At 54.0% G+C, this 22362-nt stretch overlaps 1 protein-coding gene across 1 annotated transcript; it reads right to left on the bottom strand.

Moving 5' to 3' along the window:
• Window positions 1–309: 309 nt before the first annotated feature.
• Window positions 310–858, bottom strand: LOC138353519 (aggrecan core protein-like). Its single transcript, XM_069306504.1, has one exon. The coding sequence runs from the start codon at window positions 856–858 to the stop codon at window positions 310–312; it is 549 nt and encodes a 182-aa protein (XP_069162605.1).
• Window positions 859–22362: the final 21504 nt, after the last annotated feature.

A 22362-nucleotide genomic window follows, 5' to 3' on the forward strand; every position in this document is an offset into this window, starting at 1 on the left:
GAGGAAGTGGCCAGCTCTCAGTGCCGTAGTGTTACTCACTCCTGTACAAGCCGAATGGAATCTAGTCTTACAGATATAACATTCAATTCCCGTTACCTTCGTCTTTAAGAAGTTGTTACAGTGGCCACAAATTTGTTTATTTACTCCCATATTGCCTTGTTTTGTTGTATATATCTATATATTTATAATATTATATGTATATTGTATATTTGTAACAATATATATGTATATATATTTATATGTTTAATATTATAATATTATATGTATATCGTATATTTGTAATATTATGTGTGTTATTTTGTTCAAACTTTATGGCAGGTACTTAGCGTAGGTAGCGAGGCTGGTCCCCCGGTCAGTACAGGTGACCTCTTGTGGCCTGTTGGTGATAAGGGCGGTGTCTGCTGATATGTAGGTGATGAGGGCGGTGTCTGCTGTTATGTTGGTGATGAGGGCGGTGTCTGCTGATATGTTGGTGATGAGGGCGGTGTCTGCTGATATGTTGGTGATGAGGGCGGTGTCTGCTGATATGTTGGTGATGAGGGCGGTGTCTGCTGATATGTTGGTGATGAGGGCGGTGTCTGCTGATATGTTGGTGATGAGGGCGGTGTCTGCTGATATGTTGGTGATGAGGGCGGTGTCTGCTGATATGTTGGTGATGAGGGCGGTGTCTGCTGATATGTTGGTGATGAGGGCGGTGTCTGCTGATATGTTGGTGATGAGGGCGGTGTCTGCTGATATGTTGGTGATGAGGGCGGTGTCTGCTGATATGTTGGTGATGAGGGCGGTGTCTGCTGATATGTTGGTGATGAGGACGGTGTCTGCTGTCATGTAGGTGATGAGGACGGTGTCTGCTGTCATGTAGGTGATGAGGGGCGGTGTCTGCTGTCATGTAGGTGATGAGGGGCGGTGTCTGCTGTCATGTTGGTGATGAGGGGCGGTGTCTGCTGTCATGTTGGTGATGAGGACGGTGTCTGCTGTCATGTAGGTGATGAGGGCGGTGTCTGCTGTCATGTTGGTGATGAGGGCGGTGTCTGCTGTCATGTAGGTGATGAGGGGCGGTGTCTGCTGTCATGTAGGTGATGAGGGGCGGTGTCTGCTGTCATGTAGGTGATGAGGGGCGGTGTCTGCTGTCATGTAGGTGATGAGGGGCGGTGTCTGCCCTGAAACATGTCTGCTCTGTATCCTCTTAAACTAATGTTTTGTAATGTAAGTCATGTTTCAGTATATTTTTTTCTCTTTCAGGTATGTAACGTTGAGGCAGGTCAGTGTGGTTGCTGACCCATGGACTGGTTGAGGAAGGTCAGTGTGGTTGCTGACCCATGGACTGGTTGAGGAAGGTCAGTGTGGTTGCTGACCCATGGACTGGTTGAGGAAGGTCAGTGTGGTTGCTGACCCATGGACTGGTTGAGGAAGGTCAGTGTGGTTGCTGACCCATGGACTGGTTGAGGAAGGTCAGTGTGGTTGCTGACCCATGGACTGGTTGAGGAAGGTCAGTGTGGTTGCTGACCCATGGACTGGTTGAGGAAGGTCAGTGTGGTTGCTGACCCATGGACTGGTTGAGGAAGGTCAGTGTGGTTGCTGACCCATGGACTGGTTGAGGAAGGTCAGTGTGGTTGCTGACCCATGGACTGGTTGAGGAAGGTCAGTGTGGTTGCTGACCCATGGACTGGTTGAGGAAGGTCAGTATGGTTGCTGACCCATGGACTGGTTGAGGAAGGTCAGTATGGTTGCTGACCCATGGACTGGTTGAGGAAGGTCAGTGTGGTTGCTGACCCATGGACTGGTTGAGGAAGGTCAGTATGGTTGCTGACCCATGGACTGGTTGAGGAAGGTCAGTGTGGTTGCTGACCCATGGACTGGTTGAGGAAGGTCAGTGTGGTTGCTGACCCATGGACTGGTTGAGGAAGGTCAGTGTGGTTGCTGACCCATGGACTGGTTGAGGAAGGTCAGTGTGGTTGCTGACCCATGGACTGGTTGAGGAAGGTCAGTGTGGTTGCTGACCCATGGACTGGTTGAGGAAGGTCAGTGTGGTTGCTGACCCATGGACTGGTTGAGGAAGGTCAGTGTGGTTGCTGACCCATGGACTGGTTGAGGAAGGTCAGTGTGGTTGCTGACCCATGGACTGGTTGAGGAAGGTCAGTGTGGTTGCTGACCCATGGACTGGTTGAGGAAGGTCAGTGTGGTTGCTGACCCATGGACTGGTTGAGGAAGGTCAGTGTGGTTGCTGACCCATGAACTGGTTGAGGAAGGTCAGTGTGGTTGCTGACCCATGGACTGGTTGAGGAAGGTCAGTGTGGTTGCTGACCCATGGACTGGTTGAGGAAGGTCAGTGTGGTTGCTGACCCATGGACTGGTTGAGGAAGGTCAGTGTGGTTGCTGACCCATGGACTGGTTGAGGAAGGTCAGTGTGGTTGCTGACCCATGGACTGGTTGAGGAAGGTCAGTGTGGTTGCTGACCCATGGACTGGTTGAGGAAGGTCAGTGTGGTTGCTGACCCATGGACTGGTTGAGGAAGGTCAGTGTGGTTGCTGACCCATGGACTGGTTGAGGAAGGTCAGTGTGGTTGCTGACCCATGGACTGGTTGAGGAAGGTCAGTGTGGTTGCTGACCCATGGACTGGTTGAGGAAGGTCAGTGTGGTTGCTGACCCATGGACTGGTTGAGGAAGGTCAGTGTGGTTGCTGACCCATGGACTGGTTGAGGAAGGTCAGTGTGGTTGCTGACCCATGGACTGGTTGAGGAAGGTCAGTGTGGTTGCTGACCCATGGACTGGTTGAGGAAGGTCAGTGTGGTTGCTGACCCATGGACTGGTTGAGGAAGGTCAGTGTGGTTGCTGACCCATGGACTGGTTGAGGAAGGTCAGTGTGGTTGCTGACCCATGGACTGGTTGAGGAAGGTCAGTGTGGTTGCTGACCCATGGACTGGTTGAGGAAGGTCAGTGTGGTTGCTGACCCATGGACTGGTTGAGGAAGGTCAGTGTGGTTGCTGACCCATGGACTGGTTGAGGAAGGTCAGTGTGGTTGCTGACCCATGGACTGGTTGAGGAAGGTCAGTGTGGTTGCTGACCCATGGACTGGTTGAGGAAGGTCAGTGTGGTTGCTGACCCATGGACTGGTTGAGGAAGGTCAGTGTGGTTGCTGACCCATGGACTGGTTGAGGAAGGTCAGTGTGGTTGCTGACCCATGGACTGGTTGAGGAAGGTCAGTGTGGTTGCTGACCCATGGACTGGTTGAGGAAGGTCAGTGTGGTTGCTGACCCATGGACTGGTTGAGGAAGGTCAGTGTGGTTGCTGACCCATGGACTGGTTGAGGAAGGTCAGTGTGGTTGCTGACCCATGGACTGGTTGAGGAAGGTCAGTGTGGTTGCTGACCCATGGACTGGTTGAGGAAGGTCAGTGTGGTTGCTGACCCATGGACTGGTTGAGGAAGGTCAGTGTGGTTGCTGACCCATGGACTGGTTGAGGAAGGTCAGTGTGGTTGCTGACCCATGGACTGGTTGAGGAAGGTCAGTGTGGTTGCTGACCCATGGACTGGTTGAGGAAGGTCAGTGTGGTTGCTGACCCATGGACTGGTTGAGGAAGGTCAGTGTGGTTGCTGACTGTGGACTGGTTGAGGAAGGTCAGTGTGGTTGCTGACCCATGGACTGGTTGAGGAAGGTCAGTGTGGTTGCTGACTGTGGACTGGTTGAGGAAGGTCAGTGTGGTTGCTGACCCATGGACTGGTTGAGGAAGGTCAGTGTGGTTGCTGACCCATGGACTGGTTGAGGAAGGTCAGTGTGGTTGCTGACCCATGGACTGGTTGAGGCAGGTCAGTGTGGTTGCTGACCCATGGACTGGTTGAGGCAGGTCAGTATGGTTGCTGACCCATGGACTGGTTGAGGAAGGTCAGTGTGGTTGCTGACCCATGGACTGGTTGAGGCAGGTCAGTATGGTTGCTGACCCATGGACTGGTTGAGGAAGGTCAGTGTGGTTGCTGACCCATGGACTGGTTGAGGCAGGTCAGTATGGTTGCTGACCCATGGACTGGTTGAGGAAGGTCAGTGTGGTTGCTGACCCATGGACTGGTTGAGGCAGGTCAGTGTGGTTGCTGACCCATGGACTGGTTGAGGCAGGTCAGTATGGTTGCTGACCCATGGACTGGTTGAGGAAGGTCAGTGTGGTTGCTGACCCATGGACTGGTTGAGGCAGGTCAGTGTGGTTGCTGACCCATGGACTGGTTGAGGAAGGTCAGTGTGGTTGCTGACCCATGGACTGGTTGAGGAAGGTCAGTGTGGTTGCTGACTGTGGACTGGTTGAGGAAGGTCAGTGTGGTTGCTGACTGTGGACTGGTTGAGGAAGGTCAGTGTGGTTGTTGACTGTGGACTGGTTGAGGAGGGTCAGTGTGGTTGCTGACCCATGGACTGGTTGAGGAAGGTCAGTGTGGTTGCTGACCCATGGACTGGTTGAGGCAGGTCAGTGTGGTTGCTGACCCATGGACTGGTTGAGGAAGGTCAGTGTGGTTGCTGACCCATGGACTGGTTGAGGAAGGTCAGTGTGGTTGCTGACCCATGGACTGGTTGAGGAAGGTCAGTGTGGTTGCTGACCCATGGACTGGTTGAGGAAGGTCAGTATGGTTGCTGACTGTGGACTGGTTGAGGAAGGTCAGTGTGGTTGCTGACTGTGGACTGGTTGAGGAAGGTCAGTGTGGTTGCTGACCCATGGACTGGTTGAGGAAGGTCAGTGTGGTTGCTGACTGTGGACTGGTTGAGGAAGGTCAGTGTGGTTGCTGACCCATGGACTGGTTGAGGAAGGTCAGTGTGGTTGCTGACCCATGGACTGGTTGAGGAAGGTCAGTGTGGTTGCTGACTGTGGACTGGTTGAGGAAGGTCAGTGTGGTTGCTGACTGTGGACTGGTTGAGGAAGGTCAGTGTGGTTGCTGACCCATGGACTGGTTGAGGAAGGTCAGTGTGGTTGCTGACCCATGGACTGGTTGAGGAAGGTCAGTGTGGTTGCTGACCCATGGACTGGTTGAGGCAGGTCAGTGTGGTTGCTGACCCATGGACTGGTTGAGGAAGGTCAGTGTGGTTGCTGACCCATGGACTGGTTGAGGAAGGTCAGTGTGGTTGCTGACCCATGGACTGGTTGAGGAAGGTCAGTGTGGTTGCTGACCCATGGACTGGTTGAGGAAGGTCAGTATGGTTGCTGACTGTGGACTGGTTGAGGAAGGTCAGTGTGGTTGCTGACTGTGGACTGGTTGAGGAAGGTCAGTGTGGTTGCTGACCCATGGACTGGTTGAGGCAGGTCAGTGTGGTTGCTGACCCATGGACTGGTTGAGGAAGGTCAGTGTGGTTGCTGACCCATGGACTGGTTGAGGCAGGTCAGTGTGGTTGCTGACCCATGGACTGGTTGAGGAAGGTCAGTGTGGTTGCTGACCCATGGACTGGTTGAGGAAGGTCAGTGTGGTTGCTGACCCATGGACTGGTTGAGGAAGGTCAGTGTGGTTGCTGACCCATGGACTGGTTGAGGAAGGTCAGTGTGGTTGCTGACCCATGGACTGGTTGAGGAAGGTCAGTGTGGTTGCTGACCCATGGACTGGTTGAGGAAGGTCAGTGTGGTTGCTGACCCATGGACTGGTTGAGGAAGGTCAGTGTGGTTGCTGACCCATGGACTGGTTGAGGCAGGTCAGTATGGTTGCTGACCCATGGACTGGTTGAGGAAGGTCAGTGTGGTTGCTGACTGTGGACTGGTTGAGGAAGATCAGTGTGGTTGCTGACCCATGGACTGGTTGAGGCAGGTCAGTATGGTTGCTGACCCATGGACTGGTTGAGGAAGGTCAGTGTGGTTGCTGACCCATGGACTGGTTGAGGAAGGTCAGTGTGGTTGCTGACTGTGGACTGGTTGAGGAAGGTCAGTGTGGTTGCTGACTGTGGACTGGTTGAGGAAGGTCAGTGTGGTTGCTGACCCATGGACTGGTTGAGGAAGGTCAGTGTGGTTGCTGACCCATGGACTGGTTGAGGAAGGTCAGTGTGGTTGCTGACCCATGGACTGGTTGAGGAAGGTCAGTGTGGTTGCTGACCCATGGACTGGTTGAGGAAGGTCAGTGTGGTTGCTGACTGTGGACTGGTTGAGGAAGGTCAGTGTGGTTGCTGACCCATGGACTGGTTGAGGAAGGTCAGTGTGGTTGCTGACCCATGGACTGGTTGAGGAAGGTCAGTGTGGTTGCTGACTGTGGACTGGTTGAGGAAGGTCAGTGTGGTTGCTGACCCATGGACTGGTTGAGGAAGGTCAGTGTGGTTGCTGACCCATGGACTGGTTGAGGAAGGTCAGTGTGGTTGCTGACTGTGGACTGGTTGAGGAAGGTCAGTGTGGTTGCTGACCCATGGACTGGTTGAGGAAGGTCAGTGTGGTTGCTGACCCATGGACTGGTTGAGGAAGGTCAGTGTGGTTGCTGACCCATGGACTGGTTGAGGAAGGTCAGTGTGGTTGCTGACCCATGGACTGGTTGAGGAAGGTCAGTGTGGTTGCTGACTGTGGACTGGTTGAGGAAGGTCAGTGTGGTTGCTGACCCATGGACTGGTTGAGGAAGGTCAGTGTGGTTGCTGACCCATGGACTGGTTGAGGAAGGTCAGTGTGGTTGCTGACCCATGAACTGGTTGAGGAAGGTCAGTGTGGTTGCTGACCCATGGACTGGTTGAGGAAGGTCAGTGTGGTTGCTGACCCATGGACTGGTTGAGGAAGGTCAGTGTGGTTGCTGACCCATGGACTGGTTGAGGAAGGTCAGTGTGGTTGCTGACCCATGGACTGGTTGAGGAAGGTCAGTGTGGTTGCTGACCCATGGACTGGTTGAGGAAGGTCAGTGTGGTTGCTGACCCATGGACTGGTTGAGGAAGGTCAGTGTGGTTGCTGACCCATGGACTGGTTGAGGAAGGTCAGTGTGGTTGCTGACCCATGAACTGGTTGAGGCAGGTCAGTATGGTTGCTGACCCATGGACTGGTTGAGGAAGGTCAGTATGGTTGCTGACTGTGGACTGGTTGAGGAAGGTCAGTGTGGTTGCTGACTGTGGACTGGTTGAGGAAGGTCAGTGTGGTTGCTGACCATGTAAGGGTTTTAACCTCACCAGTGATGAGGTCAAAAGGTGTCTGCTGGAGCTAGATGTGACAAAGGCTGTTGGGCTTGACAGAATCTCACCATGGATACTAAAGGAAGGTGCAGAAGCACTAAGTGTGCTACTCTCTATGGTGTATAACAGGTCACTGGAAACAGGAGACTTACCAGAAAGTTGGAAGACAGCTAATGTGGTCCCAATATACAAGAAGGGTGACAGACAAGAGGCACTGAACTACAGGCCAGTTTCCCTAACTTGTATACCATGCAAGGTGATGGAGAAGATCGTGAGGAAAAGGCTCGTAGAGCATCTGGAGGGAAATAACTTTGTAACGCACCACCAGCATGGGTTCAGAGATGGTAAATCGTGCTTCACAGGCTTAATAGAATTGACATGGGAATTGTGGAATTAACAGAGTGGACAAAGACAAACTCTTTATCACGGGCGGAACACGAACACGGGGACACAGGTAAGGGGGCCTCGTAGCCTGGTGGATAGCGCGCAGGACTCGTAATTCCGTGGCGCGGGTTCGATTCCCGCACGAGACAGAAACAAATGGGCAAAGTTTCTTTCACCCTAAGTGCCCCTGTTACCTAGCAGTAAATAGGTACCTGGGAGTTAGTCAGCTGTCACGGGCTGTTTCCTGGGGTGTGTGTGTGTGTGTGGTGTGGAAAAAAAAAAAAAAAAAGTAGTTAGTAAACAGTTGATTGACAGTTGAGAGGCGGGCCGAAAGAGCAAAGCTCAACCCCCGTAAAAACACAACTAGTAAACACAGGTGGGAACTGAGTACCCAAATGAGCCACAAAGACATTAGAAACTTTTTTAGTGTGGAGGCTGACTCCATACACAGGTTCAAGTGTAGATATGATAGAGCCCAATAGGCTCAGGAATCTGTACACCAGTTGATTGACAGTTGAGAGGCGGGACCAAAGAGCCAAAGCTCAACCCCCGCAAGCACAACTAGGTTAGTACAGGGGTCAGGGAGGGTCAGAGAGGGTCAGGGAGGGGTCAGGGAGGGTCAGGGAGGGGTCAGGGAGGGGTCAGGGAGGGGTCAGAAAGGGGTCAGAGAGGGGTCAGGGAGGGGTCAGGGAGGGGTTAGGGAGGGGTCAAGGAGGGGTCAGGGAGGGGTCAGGGAGTGTCAGGGAGGGGTCAGGGAGGGGTCAGGGAGGAGTCAGGGAGGGGTCAGGGTGGGGTCAGGGAGGGGTCAGGGAGGGGTCAGAGAGGGGTCAGGGACTGGTCAGGGACAGGGAGGGTCAGGGAGGGGTCAGGGAGGGGTCAGAGAGGGGGTCAGAGAGGGGCCAGAGAGGGGTCAGGGAGGGGTCAGAGAGGGGTCAAGGAGGGGTCAGGGAGGGGGTCAGGGAGGGGGTCAGGGAGGGGTCAGGGAGGGGTCAGAGAGGGGTCAGAGAGGGGTCAGGGAGGGTCAGGGAGGGTCAGAGAGGGTCAGGGAGGAGCCAGGGAGGGGTCAGGGAGGGGTCAGGGAGGGTCAGGGAGGAGCCAGGGAGGGGTCAGGGAGGGGTCAGGGAGGGGTCAGGGAGGGTCAGGGAGGGGTCAGGGAGGGGTCAGGGAGGGGTCAGGGAGGAGCCAGGGAGGGGTCAGGGAGGGTCAGGGAGGGGTCAGGAGGGGTCAGGGAGAGGTCAGGGAGGGGTCATGGAGGGGTCAGGAGGGGTCAGGGAGAGGTCAGGGAGGAGCCAGGGAGGGTCAGGGAGGAGCCAGGGAGGGGTCAGGGAGGGGTCAGGGAGGGGTCAGGGAGGGTCAGGGAGGGTCAGGGAGGAGCCAGGGAGGGGTCAGGGAGGGGTCAGGCAGGGTCAGGCAGGGTCAGGGAGGAGCCAGGGAGGGGGTCAGGGAGGGGTCAGGGAGGGGTCAGAGAGGGGTCAAGGAGGGGTCAGGGAGGGGTCAGGGAGGGGTCAGGGAGGGGTCAGGGAGGGTCAGGGAGGGGTCAGGAGGGGTCAGGGAGAGGTCAGGGAGGAGCCAGGGAGGGTCAGGGAGGGTCAGGGAGGAGCCAGGGAGGGGGTCAGGGAGGGGTCAAGGAGGGGTCAGGGAGGGTCAGGGAGGGGGTCAGGGAGGGGTCAGGGAGGGGTCAGAGAGGGGTCAGAGAGGGGTCAAGGAGGGGTCAGGGAGGGGTCAGGGAGGGGTCAGGGAGGGGTCAGGGAGGGGTCAGGGAGGGGTCAGGGAGGGGTCAGGCAGGGTCAGGGAGGGTCAGGGAGGAGCCAGGGAGGGGTCAGGGAGGGTCAGGGAGGGTCAGGGAGGGTCAGGGATGGACAGATAATAAGTTAACTACACGACGAGGACGCCTCACGCCACCAAATGGAAAATCGAACTGAGGACTTTAACGCGTGGAGGCGAATGGTGTAGCCGGAGCGCCAGGATGCTCACACGTCGTGGGTGTGAGTGTCGAGCCCCTCATAACCCGACACTTAGGTGAGAGAGACGGCGGCCCACAGCCAGTATTTACCCCGCTGCCCAAACGCTTCTGGTAAACTATTGTTCTTGTAGCAGTTTCTGTTCAGTGGTGGTTAACACGCCTCGCCTGGGTTCGACCCCCGTGTAGGTCACCAGAACCCTGGTCCCTATCACCAGGGGTCACTATCACCAGGGGTCACTAATACCAGGGGTGACTATCACCAGGGGTCACTATCACCAGGGGTCACTATCACCAGGGGTGACTATCACCAGGGGTCACTATCACCAGGGGTCACTATCACCAGGGGTCACCATCACCAGGGGTCACTATCACCAGGGGTCACCATCACCAGGGGTCACCATCACCAGGGGTCACCACCACCAGGGGTCACCATCACCAGGGGTCACCATCACCAGGGGTCACCATCACCAGGGGTCACCATCACCAGGGGTCACCATCACCAGGGGTCACCATCACCAGGGGTCACTATCATCAAGGGTCACTATCACCAGGGGTCACCATCACCAGGGTCACTATCACCAGGGGTCACCATCACCAGGGGTCACCATCACCAGGGGTCACCATCACCAGGGGTCACTATCACCAGGGGTCACTATCACCAGGGGTCACCATCACCAGGGTCACTATCACCCTGGGTCACTATCACCCTGGGTCACTATCACCAGGGGTCACTATCACCAGGGGTCACTATCACCAGGGGTCACTATCACCAGGGGTCACCATCACCAGGGTCACTATCACCAGGGGTCACCATCACCAGGGGTCACTATCACCAGGGGTCACTATCACCAGGGGTCACCATCACCAGGGTCACTATCACCAGGGGTCACTATCACCAGGGGTCACGATCACCAGGGGTCACGATCACCAGGGGTCACTATCACCAGGGGTCACTATCACCAGGGGTCACTATCACCAGGGGTCACCATCACCAAGGGTCACTATCACCAGGGGTCACTATCACCAGGGGTCTCCAGCAACACTGGCAGGGGTCTCCAGCAACACTGGCAGGGGTCTCCAGCAACACTGGCAGGGGTCTCCAGCAACACTGGCAGGGGTCTCCAGCAACACACTGGCAGGGGTCTCCAGCAACACTGGCAGGGGTCTCCAGCAACACACTGGCAGGGGTCTCCAGCAACACACTGGCAGGGGTGTCCAGCAACACTGGCAGGGGTCTCCAGCAACACACTGGCAGGGGTCTCCAGCAACACACTGGCAGGGGTGTCCAGCAACACTGGCAGGGGTCTCCAACAACACACTGGCAGGGGTCTCCAGCAACACAGGCAGGGGTCTCCAGCAAAACACTGGCAGGGGTCACCAGCAACACACTGGCAGGGGTCTCCAGCAACACACTGGCAGGGGTCTCCAGTAACACTGGCAGGGGTCTCCAGCAACACACTGGCAGGGGTCTCCAGCAACACACTGGCAGGGGTCTCCAGCAACACAGGCAGGGGTCTCCAGCAAAACACTGGCAGGGGTCTCCAGCAACACACTGGCAGGGGTCTCCAGCAACACACTGGCAGGGGTCTCCAGTAACACAGGCAGGGGTCTCCAGCAACACACTGGCAAGGGTCTCCAGCAAGACACTGGCAGGGGTCTCCAGCAACACTGGCAGGGGTCTCCAGCAACACACTGGCAGGGGTCTCCAGCAACACACTGGCAGGGGTCTCCAGCAACACACTGGCAGGGGTCTCCAGCAACACACTGGCAGGGGTCTCCAGCAACACTGGCAGGGGTCTCCAGCAACACACTGGCAGGGGTCTCCAGCAACACACTGGCAGAGGTGTCCAGCAACACTGGCAGGGGTCTCCAGCAACACACTGGCAGGGGTCTCCAGCAAGACACTGGCAGGGGTCTCCAGCAACACACTGGCAGGGGTCTCCAGTAACACAGGCAGGGGTCTCCAGCAACACACTGGCAGGGGTCTCCAGCAACACACTGGCAGAGGTGTCCAGCAACACTGGCAGGGGTCTCCAGCAACACACTGGCAGGGGTCTCCAGCAAGACACTGGCAGGGGTCTCCAGCAACACACTGGCAGGGGTCTCCAGCAACACACTGGCAGGGGTCTCCAGCAACACACTGGCAGGGGTCTCCAGCAAGACACTGGCAGGGGTCTCCAGCAACACACTGGCAGGGGTCTCCAGCAACACAGGCAGGGGTCTCCAGCAAGACACTGGCAGGGGTCTCCAGCAACACACTGGCAGGGGTCTCCAGCAACACACTGGCAGGGGTCTCCAGCAACACAGGCAGGGGTCTCCAGCATCACACTGGCAGGGGTCTCCAGCAAGACACTGGCAGGGGTCTCCAGCAACACACTGGCAGGGGTCTCCAGCAAGACACTGGCAGGGGTCTCCAGCAACACACTGGCAGCATTACCAACACTTCACTAAGTATCGGTAGTGACAAATGACAATCTACACGGAGGCAGCCACGTGTTACTACCACAACAAAAACAAACGCTGCGGTGCCACATCGGCCGTTCCACCATCCTAGGGATACCGGGCTACATCTCCTAGACCGAGCCGCCGGCAATGTGGCATCACCGCCGTCGCTTTCTGTAATATAATAATACTTTTTATTACATTCTTCAAGCTTAGTGGCAGACCCGCCCAGGCTGGCGGCCTGTAACGCTCCACCGTGGGAGAGAGGAGTGTGTGGGACGGGAGGTGTGGAGCAGAGGTGGGAGAGAGTGGGAGGTGTGGGAGGGAGAGGGCACCAGAGCCCGCCACAATGGTGGGACACGGGCCCAGTTATCAGGAGTATTGGAGGCGTCTCACGGGACGTGGCAACACCGAGCCCACACAGTTATCACTCCCAGCCTCCCACGGTAATGTTATCATTATTGGTGTGTGCTGGTACATCAATACTGCTGGGAGAGGGAGAGGGAGAGAGAGAGAGAGAGAGAGAGAGAGAGAGAGAGAGAGAGAGAGAGAGAGAGAGAGAGAGAGAGAGAGAGAGAGAGAGAGAGAGAGAGAGAGAGAGAGAGAGAGAGAGAGAGAGAGAGAGAGAGAGAGAGAGAGACAGAGAGACAGAGAACACACAAAGGCTCTGCTATACACCTTGTGACTCTTCACATCACTTGCAAGACTCTTACTTAGCAGCGCAGTGGGCTTCGTTCTCCACCCACAACTGGGGAATCGATTCCTGAACGGGACGGAAATGGCTGGCATGTTTCCTTCTACCTAATGCACCTGTTGAGAAACAGGTACGAGTCATGTGTCGTGTGAGAGAATGTGTCATTCTGTGTCCACAGTTGCAGGTCTGACGCTTCAGGCTACCCTTACACAAATTTGTAGGCTGACTCATCTGTGGTCTGGGGTGGACATAGGCTAGTCAAGATAAGCCTGAGCTAGATGATTTAAGAATTATTATTAATTACTCACACCCCCCGAATTCTCACGCTGTCAATTCTGGTCAAGTGTGAAATATTGGGCGAGATGACCCAAGATTTTTTCCCCAAAACATAAAAATTACTGAACACATAAAGTAGTTTCATTGTTACTTAAGATAATATTTTATGACAGGGAAGAGGGGCTTAGCCGTGAGGAGGGGGGGGGGGAGGGGGGATGTGGGATTGACACAGGTAGACAGGCATGAGCGGATAGATGCACAGGCTTCGTGTCCTCAACAAAACGAACTATTATGAATTATTAATAATCTCATTAAATACAAGTAGCCCATCCTTCTGTTGAGGGAGTACTTACAGCAGGATGAGTACCAGAGTACTGGGGGAGAGTGTGAGAGTGGACCTGGTACTGGGAGAGAGTGAGAGAGTGGACCTGGTACTGGGAGAGTGTGAGAGTGGACCTGGTACTGGGAGAGTGAGAGAGTGGACCTGGTACTGGGAGAGAGTGTGAGAGTGGACCTGGTACTGGGAGAGAGTGGACCTGGTACTGGGAGAGAGTGAGAGAGTGGACCTGGTACTGGGAGAGAGTGTGAGAGTGGACCTGGTACTGGGAGAGAGTGTGAGAGTGGACCTGGTACTGGGAGAGAGTGTGAGAGTGGACCTGGTACTGGGAGAGAGTGAGAGAGTGGACCTGGTACTGGGAGAGAGTGGACCTGGTACTGGGAGAGAGTGGACCTGGTACTGGGAGAGAGTGGACCTGGTACTGGGAGAGAGTGGACCTGGTACTGGGAGAGAGTGGACCTGGTACTGGGAGAGAGTGGACCTGGTAGTGGGAGAGAGTGGACCTGGTACTGGGAGAGAGTGAGAGAGTGGACCTGGTACTGGGAGAGAGTGTGAGAGTGGACCTGGTACTGGGAGAGAGTGTGAGAGTGGACCTGGTACTGGGAGAGAGTGGACCTGGTACTGGGGGAGAGTGGACCTGGTACTGGTGGAGAGTGTGAGAGTGGACCTGGTACTGGGGGAGAGTGAGAGAGTGGACCTGGTACTGGGGGAGAGTGAGAGAGTGGACCTGGTACTGGGGGAGAGTGAGAGAGTGGACCTGGTACTGGGGGAGAGTGAGAGAGTGGACCTGGTACTGGGGGAGAGTGAGAGAGTGGACCTGGTACTGGGAGAGAGTGAGAGAGTGGAGCTGGTACTGGGAGAGAGTGGACCTGGTACTGGGGGAGAGTGTGAGAGTGGACCTGGTACTGGGGGAGAGTGTGAGAGTGGACCTGGTACTGGGGGAGAGTGAGAGAGTGGACCTGGTACTGGGAGAGAGTGGACCTGGTACTGGGAGAGAGTGGACCTGGTACTGGGAGAGAGTGAGAGAGTGGACCTGGTACTGGGAGAGAGTGTGAGAGTGGACCTGTTACTGGGAGAGAGTGTGAGAGTGGACCTGGTACTGGGAGAGAGTGTGAGAGTGGACCTGGTACTGGGAGAGAGTGTGAGAGTGGACCTGGTACTGGGAGAGAGAAAGTGGACCTGGTACTGGGAGAGAGTGTGAGAGTGGACCTGGTACTGGGAGAGAGTGAGAGAGTGGACCTGGTACTGGGAGAGAGTGAGAGAGTGGACCTGGTACTGGGGGAGAGTGAGAGAGTGGACCTGGTACTGGGAGAGAGTGAGAGAGTGGACCTGGTACTGGGAGAGAGCGAGAGTGGACCTGGTACTGGGGGGGAGTGTGAGAGTGGACCTGGTACTGGGGGAGAGTGAGAGAGTGGACCTGGTACTGGGAGAGAGTGTGAGAGTGGACCTGGTACTGGGGGAGAGTGTGAGAGTGGACCTGGTACTGGGGGAGAGTGAGAGAGTGGACCTGGTACTGGGAGAGAGTGTGAGAGTGGACCTGGTACTGGGAGAGAGTGTGAGAGTGGACCTGGTACTGGGGGAGAGTGTGAGAGTGGACCTGGTACTGGGGGAGTGTGAGAGAGTGGACCTGGTACTGGGGGAGTGTGAGAGTGGACCTGGTACTGGGGGGGAGTGTGAGAGTGGACCTGGTACTGGGGGAGAGTGTGAGAGTGGACCTGGTACTGTGGGAGTGTGAGAGAGTGGACCTGGTACTGTGGGAGTGTGAGAGAGTGGACCTGGTACTGGGGGAGAGTGAGAGAGTTTACCTGGTACTGGGGGAGAGTGTGAGAGAGTGGACCTGGTACTGTGGGAGTGTGAGAGAGTGGACCTGGTACTGGGGGAGTGTGAGAGTGGACCTGGTACTGGGGGGGAGTGTGAGAGTGGACCTGGTACTGTGGGAGAGTGAGAGAGTGGACCTGGTACTGGGAGAGAGTGTGAGAGTGGACCTGGTACTGGGGGAAAGTGTGAGAGTGGACCTGGTACTGGGAGAGAGTGTGAGAGTGGACCTGGTACTGGGGGAGAGTGTGATAGTGGACCTGGTACTGGGGAATAGTGAGAGAGTGGACCTGGTACTGGGGGAGAGTGAGAGAGTGGACCTGGTACTGGGAGAGAGTGTGAGAGTGGACCTGGTACTGGGGGAGAGTGTGAGAGTGGACCTGGTACTGTGGGAGTGTGAGAGAGTGGACCTGGTACTGGGAGAGAAGTTATATATATCCTCCATAAGGACGATAAACGGTCCACTTACGTGTAATCATGCTAAAATGTCCCTGAAAACTGGAACACACACGAACAGGGGGGGGAGGGGGAGAGAGAGAGAGAGAGAGAGAGAGAGAGAGAGAGAGAGAGAGAGAGAGAGAGAGAGAGAGAGAGAGAGAGAGAGAGAGAGAGAGAGAGAGATAGAGAGAGAGAGAGAGAAAGAGGACCCCCTGCCCTTCTCTCTAAGATGGAAGAGAGAATGTTTATCTAACATCAGATGCCAGACGCTAAGGGCTAACCTCACACAAATTCACTCATATATATTTGATGTAAAACATTTTACATCAATATTTACATCAAACTGATCCAAACTTAACATTTGATTTAAAATGTTTTGGCGATAAATATACGAATGTAACGTAAACAAGTTGACCTTTGAGGTCCTTGATATTAATACTGTAAGCTGGCAGAGAAGGTGGCGAGGAATCTTCACTTCCAGAATGTCTCGCGTTTTGAAAATATGTATCATTTATATAAATGAAAATGGAAATGTTCGTTTGTTCAAAATCGCTAATCTCTGAAAGTGAGATTGTTTTGAAATTTTGACACAACGTTGCAATCGAATAGGCGTGTGTTTTTATATACCTACTATATAGATGACTCACCTGTGACAGGTAAAAACATGTTTTTTTTTAAAAACAACGCCATCTGTTGGACGTAAGATCAACACACGCTGTAATCTCCGAAAGTTCTTCACCAATTGCTTTGAAATTTTGACACAACGTTGCAATCGAATAGGCGCGTGTTTTTATATACCTACTATATAGATGCCACCCCTGTGACAGGAAAAAACATGCGTTTTTGAAAAACAGCGCCATCCATTGCACATAATAGGAACATGCACGCTATAATAAATATGTCACGAATTCTATTTCAATGTGTCAGATTGCATTGATAAATTTAATTTTCATAGATTTCAATTTATTTTATTTTTTAATGAATTATTTTGTGTGACATTGTGTTGGAATTGAGCTGTGTTGTTTACCATACCGTTCATTTTGTAAGTATAAGTATAGATGCCACACCTGTGACAGGTAAAACTATGCTTTTCTTGACAAACAGCGCCATCTGCTACATGTAAGAGCAACACACATGCTATACTAGATATGTTGACCAGACCACACACTAGAAATTGAAGGGACGACGACGTTTCGGTCCGTCCTGGACCATTCTCAAGTCGATTGACAATCGACTTGAGAATGGTCCAGGACGGACCGAAACGTCGTCGTCCCTTCAATTTCTAGTGTGTGGTCTGGTCAACATACTTCAGCCACGTTATTGTGACTCATCGCCTGTATACTAGATATGTTACAATTCCATATCAATGTTTCTGATTGCATTGATAAATTTAATTTTCATAGATTTCTATTTATTTTCATACTGATTTAAGTATTTTGTGTGAATTGCATTCGCATATAGCTGTGGGGTTTACCAGGCCGGTCATTTCCTGAGTATACTTTATTTTTATATATAGCTTTCATATTTTCATTATATTTTTTAACTGTTTTTCTTATATTTCAGTGACGGGAACATCAGACCACTTGTTGTTCCCAATTTTCTGATGGGAACATCAGACCATTTGGGAAGGCATCAGACGAGGGAGTGGGGAATGGTGGGGAGGACGAGGGGACGGGGGAGTTTGAGATGGTGGGGACGAGGGGATGGGGGAATTTGAGATGGTGGGGACGAGGGGATGGGGGAATTTGAGATGGTGGGGACGAGGGGATGGGGGAATTTGAGATGGTGGGGACGAGGGGATGGGGGAATTTGAGATGGTGGGGACGAGGGGATGGGGGAATTTGAGATGGTGGGGACGAGGGGACGGGGGAATTTGAGATGGTGGGGACGAGGGGATGGGGGAATTTGAGATGGTGGGGACGAGGGGATGGGGGAATTTGAGATGGTGGGGACGAGGGGACGGGGGAATTTGAGATGGTGGGGACGAGGGGACGGGGGAATTTGAGATGGTGGGGACGAGGGGATGGGGGAATTTGAGATGGTGGGGACGAGGGGACGGGGGAATTTGAGATGGTGGGGACGAGGGGATGGGGGAATTTGAGATGGTGGGGACGAGGGGACGGGGGAATTTGAGATGGTGGGGACGAGGGGATGGGGGAATTTGAGATGGTGGGGACGAGGGGACGGGGGAGTTTGAGATGGTGGGGACGAGGGGATGGGGGAATTTGAGATGGTGGGGACGAGGGGATGGGGGAGTTTGAGATGGTGGGGACGAGGGGATGGGGGAATTTGAGATGGTGGGGACGAGGGGATGGGGGAATTTGAGATGGTGGGGACGAGGGGACGGGGGAATTTGAGATGGTGGGGACGAGGGGACGGGGGAATTTGAGATGGTGGGGACGAGGGGATGGGGGAATTTGAGATGGTGGGGACGAGGGGACGGGGGAATTTGAGATGGTGGGGACGAGGGGATGGGGGAATTTGAGATGGTGGGGACGAGGGGATGGGGGAATTTGAGATGGTGGGGACGAGGGGATGGGGGAATTTGAGATGGTGGGGACGAGGGGACGGGGGAATTTGAGATGGTGGGGACGAGGGGACGGGGGAATTTGAGATGGTGGGGACGAGGGGATGGGGGAATTTGAGATGGTGGGGACGAGGGGATGGGGGAATTTGAGATGGTGGGGACGAGGGGACGGGGGAATTTGAGATGGTGGGGACGAGGGGATGGGGGAATTTGAGATGGTGGGGACGAGGGGACGGGGGAGTTTGAGATGGTGGGGACGAGGGGACGGGGGAATGGAGAATAGTAAGGAGGAAAAGGGGACAGGAGAGTCGGACATGGTGGGAAGGAAGAAGGGACATGGGAGTGGGGAATGGTTGGGAGGCCGAGGAGACGGGTGAGGGAGGGGGGAGGACTGGGGGACGGGGAAGGTTGTTGAGCCACAGCACCGCGTGCCCGGGGACAGCTAGACATGTATATATATTGATCTTTACCCGTAATGGCTGCCTACGAGGCGTGGTGGCCCGCTATCCTGGAGATCTCGCAACATGTGTGGCGGTGAACTGTGTACTCTTGCTGGGTAGATGTGGCCCACACAGGCCAGTGTGAGAGTGTGAGAGTGTGAGAGTGTGAGAGTGTGAGAGTGTGAGAGTGTGAGAGTGTGAGAGTGTGAGAGTGTGAGGGAGAGTGAGAGTGTGAGAGTGTGAGAGTGTGAGTGTGTGAGAGTGTGTGAGTGTGAGAGTGTGTGAGTGTGAGAGTGTGAGGGAGAGTGCACTCGGCGCTCCACCTACTCCCGCTCTCTTTTATCACACACTGAATTAATTTTACTCCTGTAGGCCTGGGGCCGCGTGGTGGTGGAATGGTTATTGAATGTCTCCGTGTTGACTGTGGCCTCGCCTCTACACGCACACGCACGCGCACACGCACACGCACACACACGCACACACACACACACGCACACACACACACACACACACACACACACCCACACACACACACACACACACACACACACACACACACACACACACACACACACACACACACACACACACACACACACACACACACACTCACACACACACACAAAAAACTTCAAAATGGCTGTTGAAGTTCAACCCGAGTAAATGCAAAGTAATGAAACTAGGCAGTGGAAACAGGAGGCCAGGCACAGGATACAGAATAGGAGATGAAGTACTTAATGAAACAGACAGAGAGAAAGATCTAGGAGTTGATATCACACCAAACCTGTCTCCTGAAGCCCACATAAAGAGAATAACGTCTGCGGCATATGCGAGGCTGGCTAACATCAGAACGGCGTTCAGGAACCTGTGTAAGGAATCATTCAGAATCTTGTACACCACATATGTAAGACCAATCCTGGAGTATGCGGCCCCAGCATGGAGCCCGTACCTTGTCAAGCACAAGACGAAGCTGGAAAAAGTCCAAAGGTATGCTACTAGACTAGTCCCAGAACTAAGAGGCATGAGTTATGAGGAAAGGCTGCGGGAAATGCACCTCACGACACTGGAAGACAGAAGAGTAAGGGGGGACATGATCACAACCTACAAAATCCTCAGGGGAATCGACCGGGTAAACAAGGACGAACTTTTCAACACTGGTGGGACGCGAACAAGGGGACACAGGTGGAAGCTGAGTACCCAAATGAGCCACAGAGACGTTAGAAAGAACTTTTTCAGTGTCAGAGTAGTTAGCAAATGGAATGCATTAGGAAGTGATGTGGTGGAGGCTGACTCCATTCACAGTTTCAAATGTAGATATGATAGAGCCCAATAGGCTCAGGAATCTGTACACCAGTTGATTGACGGTTGAGAGGCGGGACCAAAGAGCCAGAGCTCAACCCCCGCAAGCACAATTAGGTGAGTACAATTAGGTGAGTACACACGCACACGCACACACACAACATCAGCGGCATATGCCAGGCTGGCCAACATACGAACGGCATTCAGAAACTTGTGTAAAGAATCATTCAGAACTTTCTATACCACATATGTCAGGCCAATCCTGAAGTATGCAGCCCCAGCATGGAGTCCATATCTAGTCAAGGATAAGACTAAACTGTAAAAGGTTCAAAGGTTTGCCACCAGACTAGTACCCGAGCTGAGAGGTATGAGCTACGAGGAAAGACTACGGGAATTAAACCTCACTTCGCTGGAAGACAGAAGAGTTAGGGGGGACATGATCACCACATTCAAGATTCTGAAGGGAATTGACAGGGTTGATAAAGACAGGCTATTTAACACAAGGGGCACACACACAAGGGGACACAGGTGGAAACTGAGCGCCCAAATGAGCCACAGAGATATTAGAAAGAACTTTTTTAGTGTCAGAGTGGTTGACAAATGGAATGCATTAGGAAGTGATGTGGTGGAGGCTGACTCCATACACAGTTTCAAGTGTAGATATGATAAAGCCCAATTGGCTCAGGAATCTGTACACCTGTTGATTGACGGTTGAGAGGCGGGACCAAGGAGCCAGAGCTCAACCCTCGCAAGCACAACAACTAGGTGAGTACAACTAGGTGAGTACACACACACACACCACCACCACATTAGAAAAACAACAGTGACGGAACAGGTAATGAAACAGAGGATAGGGTAGAGAGAGTCACTACAAACGACAAGGAAGTGTGCCAGGAAATCAATAATAAATTCCAGGAGGTCTTCACAGTAGAGCAAGGAGAAGTTCATGAGATAAGAGAGGGAATAGTTAACCAGACACCATTAGAGTAGTTTGAAATTACCAGCGGGGATGTAGGGAAGGTTTTGCTAGAGTTGGATGAGACAAATGCTATAGGCCCGGATGGAATATCGCCATGGATACTAAAGGAAGGAGCAGAAGCACTGTGCCTGCCACTCTCCGTGGTGTGGCCGCGGGGCGTATTAACCACACTACACTCAAGCAATTTACATATTTTGTTTTTTTTCTCTAAATCAGATTATGAGTTCAGACTGACACAAATTTAAACATAAAATTCGGTTCATTAAATTAATTTAGTGTTTATATTGGTGTGTATGTGAGGATGTCCCCCCCCCTACCCCCGCCCCACCGAGCTCTACCCCCCCCTCTCGTTCCCAGTGTTACCTGGGAAGGTGTCAGGAGTCCGGATGAGCGGGAGGTGTCAGGAGTCCGGATGAGCGGGAGGTGTCAGGAGTCCGGATGAGTGGGAGGTGTCAGGAGTCCGGATGAGTGGGAGGTGTCAGGAGTCCGGATGAGTGGGAGGTGTCAGGAGTCCGGATGAGTGGGAGGTGTCAGGAGTCCGGATGAGTGGGAGGTGTCAGGAGTCCGGATGAGCGGGAGGTGTCAGGAGTCCGGATGAGCGGGAGGTGTCAGGAGTCCGGATGAGCGGGAGGTGTCAGGAGTCCGGATGAGCGGGAGGTGTCAGGAGTCCGGATGAGCGGGAGGTGTGAGGAGTGAGGTGTGAGGAGTGAGGAGTGAGGTGTGAGGAGTGAGGAGTGAGGTGTGAGGAGTGAGGAGTGAGGTGTGAGGTGTGAGGAGTGAGGAGTGAGGAGTGAGGAGTGAGGAGTGAGGAGTGAGGTGTGAGGAGTGAGGAGTGAGGTGTGAGGAGTGAGGAGTGAGGTGTGAGGAGTGAGGAGTGAGGTGTGAGGAGTGAGGAGTGAGGTGTGAGGAGTGAGGTGTGAGGTGTGAGGAGTGAGGTGTGAGGAGTGAGGTGTGAGGTGTGAGGTGTGAGGTGTGAGGAGTGAGGAGTGAGGAGTGAGGTGTGAGGAGTGAGGTGTGAGGTGTGAGGAGTGAGGTGTGAGGAGTGAGGAGTGAGGAGTGAGGTGTGAGGAGTGAGGAGTGAGGAGTGAGGTGTGAGGAGTGAGGAGTGAGGAGTGAGGAGTGAGGTGTGAGGAGTGAGGAGTGAGGAGTGAGGTGTGAGGAGTGAGGAGTGAGGAGTGAGGAGTGAGGTGTGAGGAGTGAGGAGTGAGGTGTGAGGAGTGAGGAGTGGGGAGTGAGGTGTGAAGAGTGAGGTGTGAGGAGTGAGGAGTGAGGTGTGAGGAGTGAGGAGTGAGGAGTGAGGAGTGAGGAGTGAGGTGTGAGGAGTGAGGAGTGAGGTGTGAGGAGTGAGGAGTGAGGTGTGAGGAGTGAGGTGTGAGGAGTGAGGAGTGAGGAGTGAGGTGTGAGGAGTGAGGTGTGATGAGTGAGGTGTGAGGAGTGAGGTGTGAGGAGTGAGGTGTGAGGAGTGAGGAGTGAGGAGTGAGGAGTGAGGTGTGAGGAGTGAGGAGTGAGGTGTGAGGAGTGAGGTGTGAGGAGTGAGGAGTGAGGAGTGAGGAGTGAGGTGTGAGGTGTGAGGAGTGAGGAGTGAGGAGTGAGGAGTGAGGTGTGAGGAGTGAGGAGTGAGGTGTGAGGAGTGAGGAGTGAGGTGTGAGGAGTGAGGAGTGAGGAGTGAGG

The sequence above is a fragment of the Procambarus clarkii genome, chromosome 58, assembly GCF_040958095.1.
Source record: "Procambarus clarkii isolate CNS0578487 chromosome 58, FALCON_Pclarkii_2.0, whole genome shotgun sequence".
Classification (NCBI taxonomy): Eukaryota; Metazoa; Arthropoda; class Malacostraca; order Decapoda; family Cambaridae; genus Procambarus; species Procambarus clarkii.

Coding starts and splice junctions, on each gene's coding strand:
- LOC138353519 (XM_069306504.1), bottom strand. CDS start 858: ATGACAGCAGACACCGTCCTCATCACCTACATGACAGCAGACACCGTC.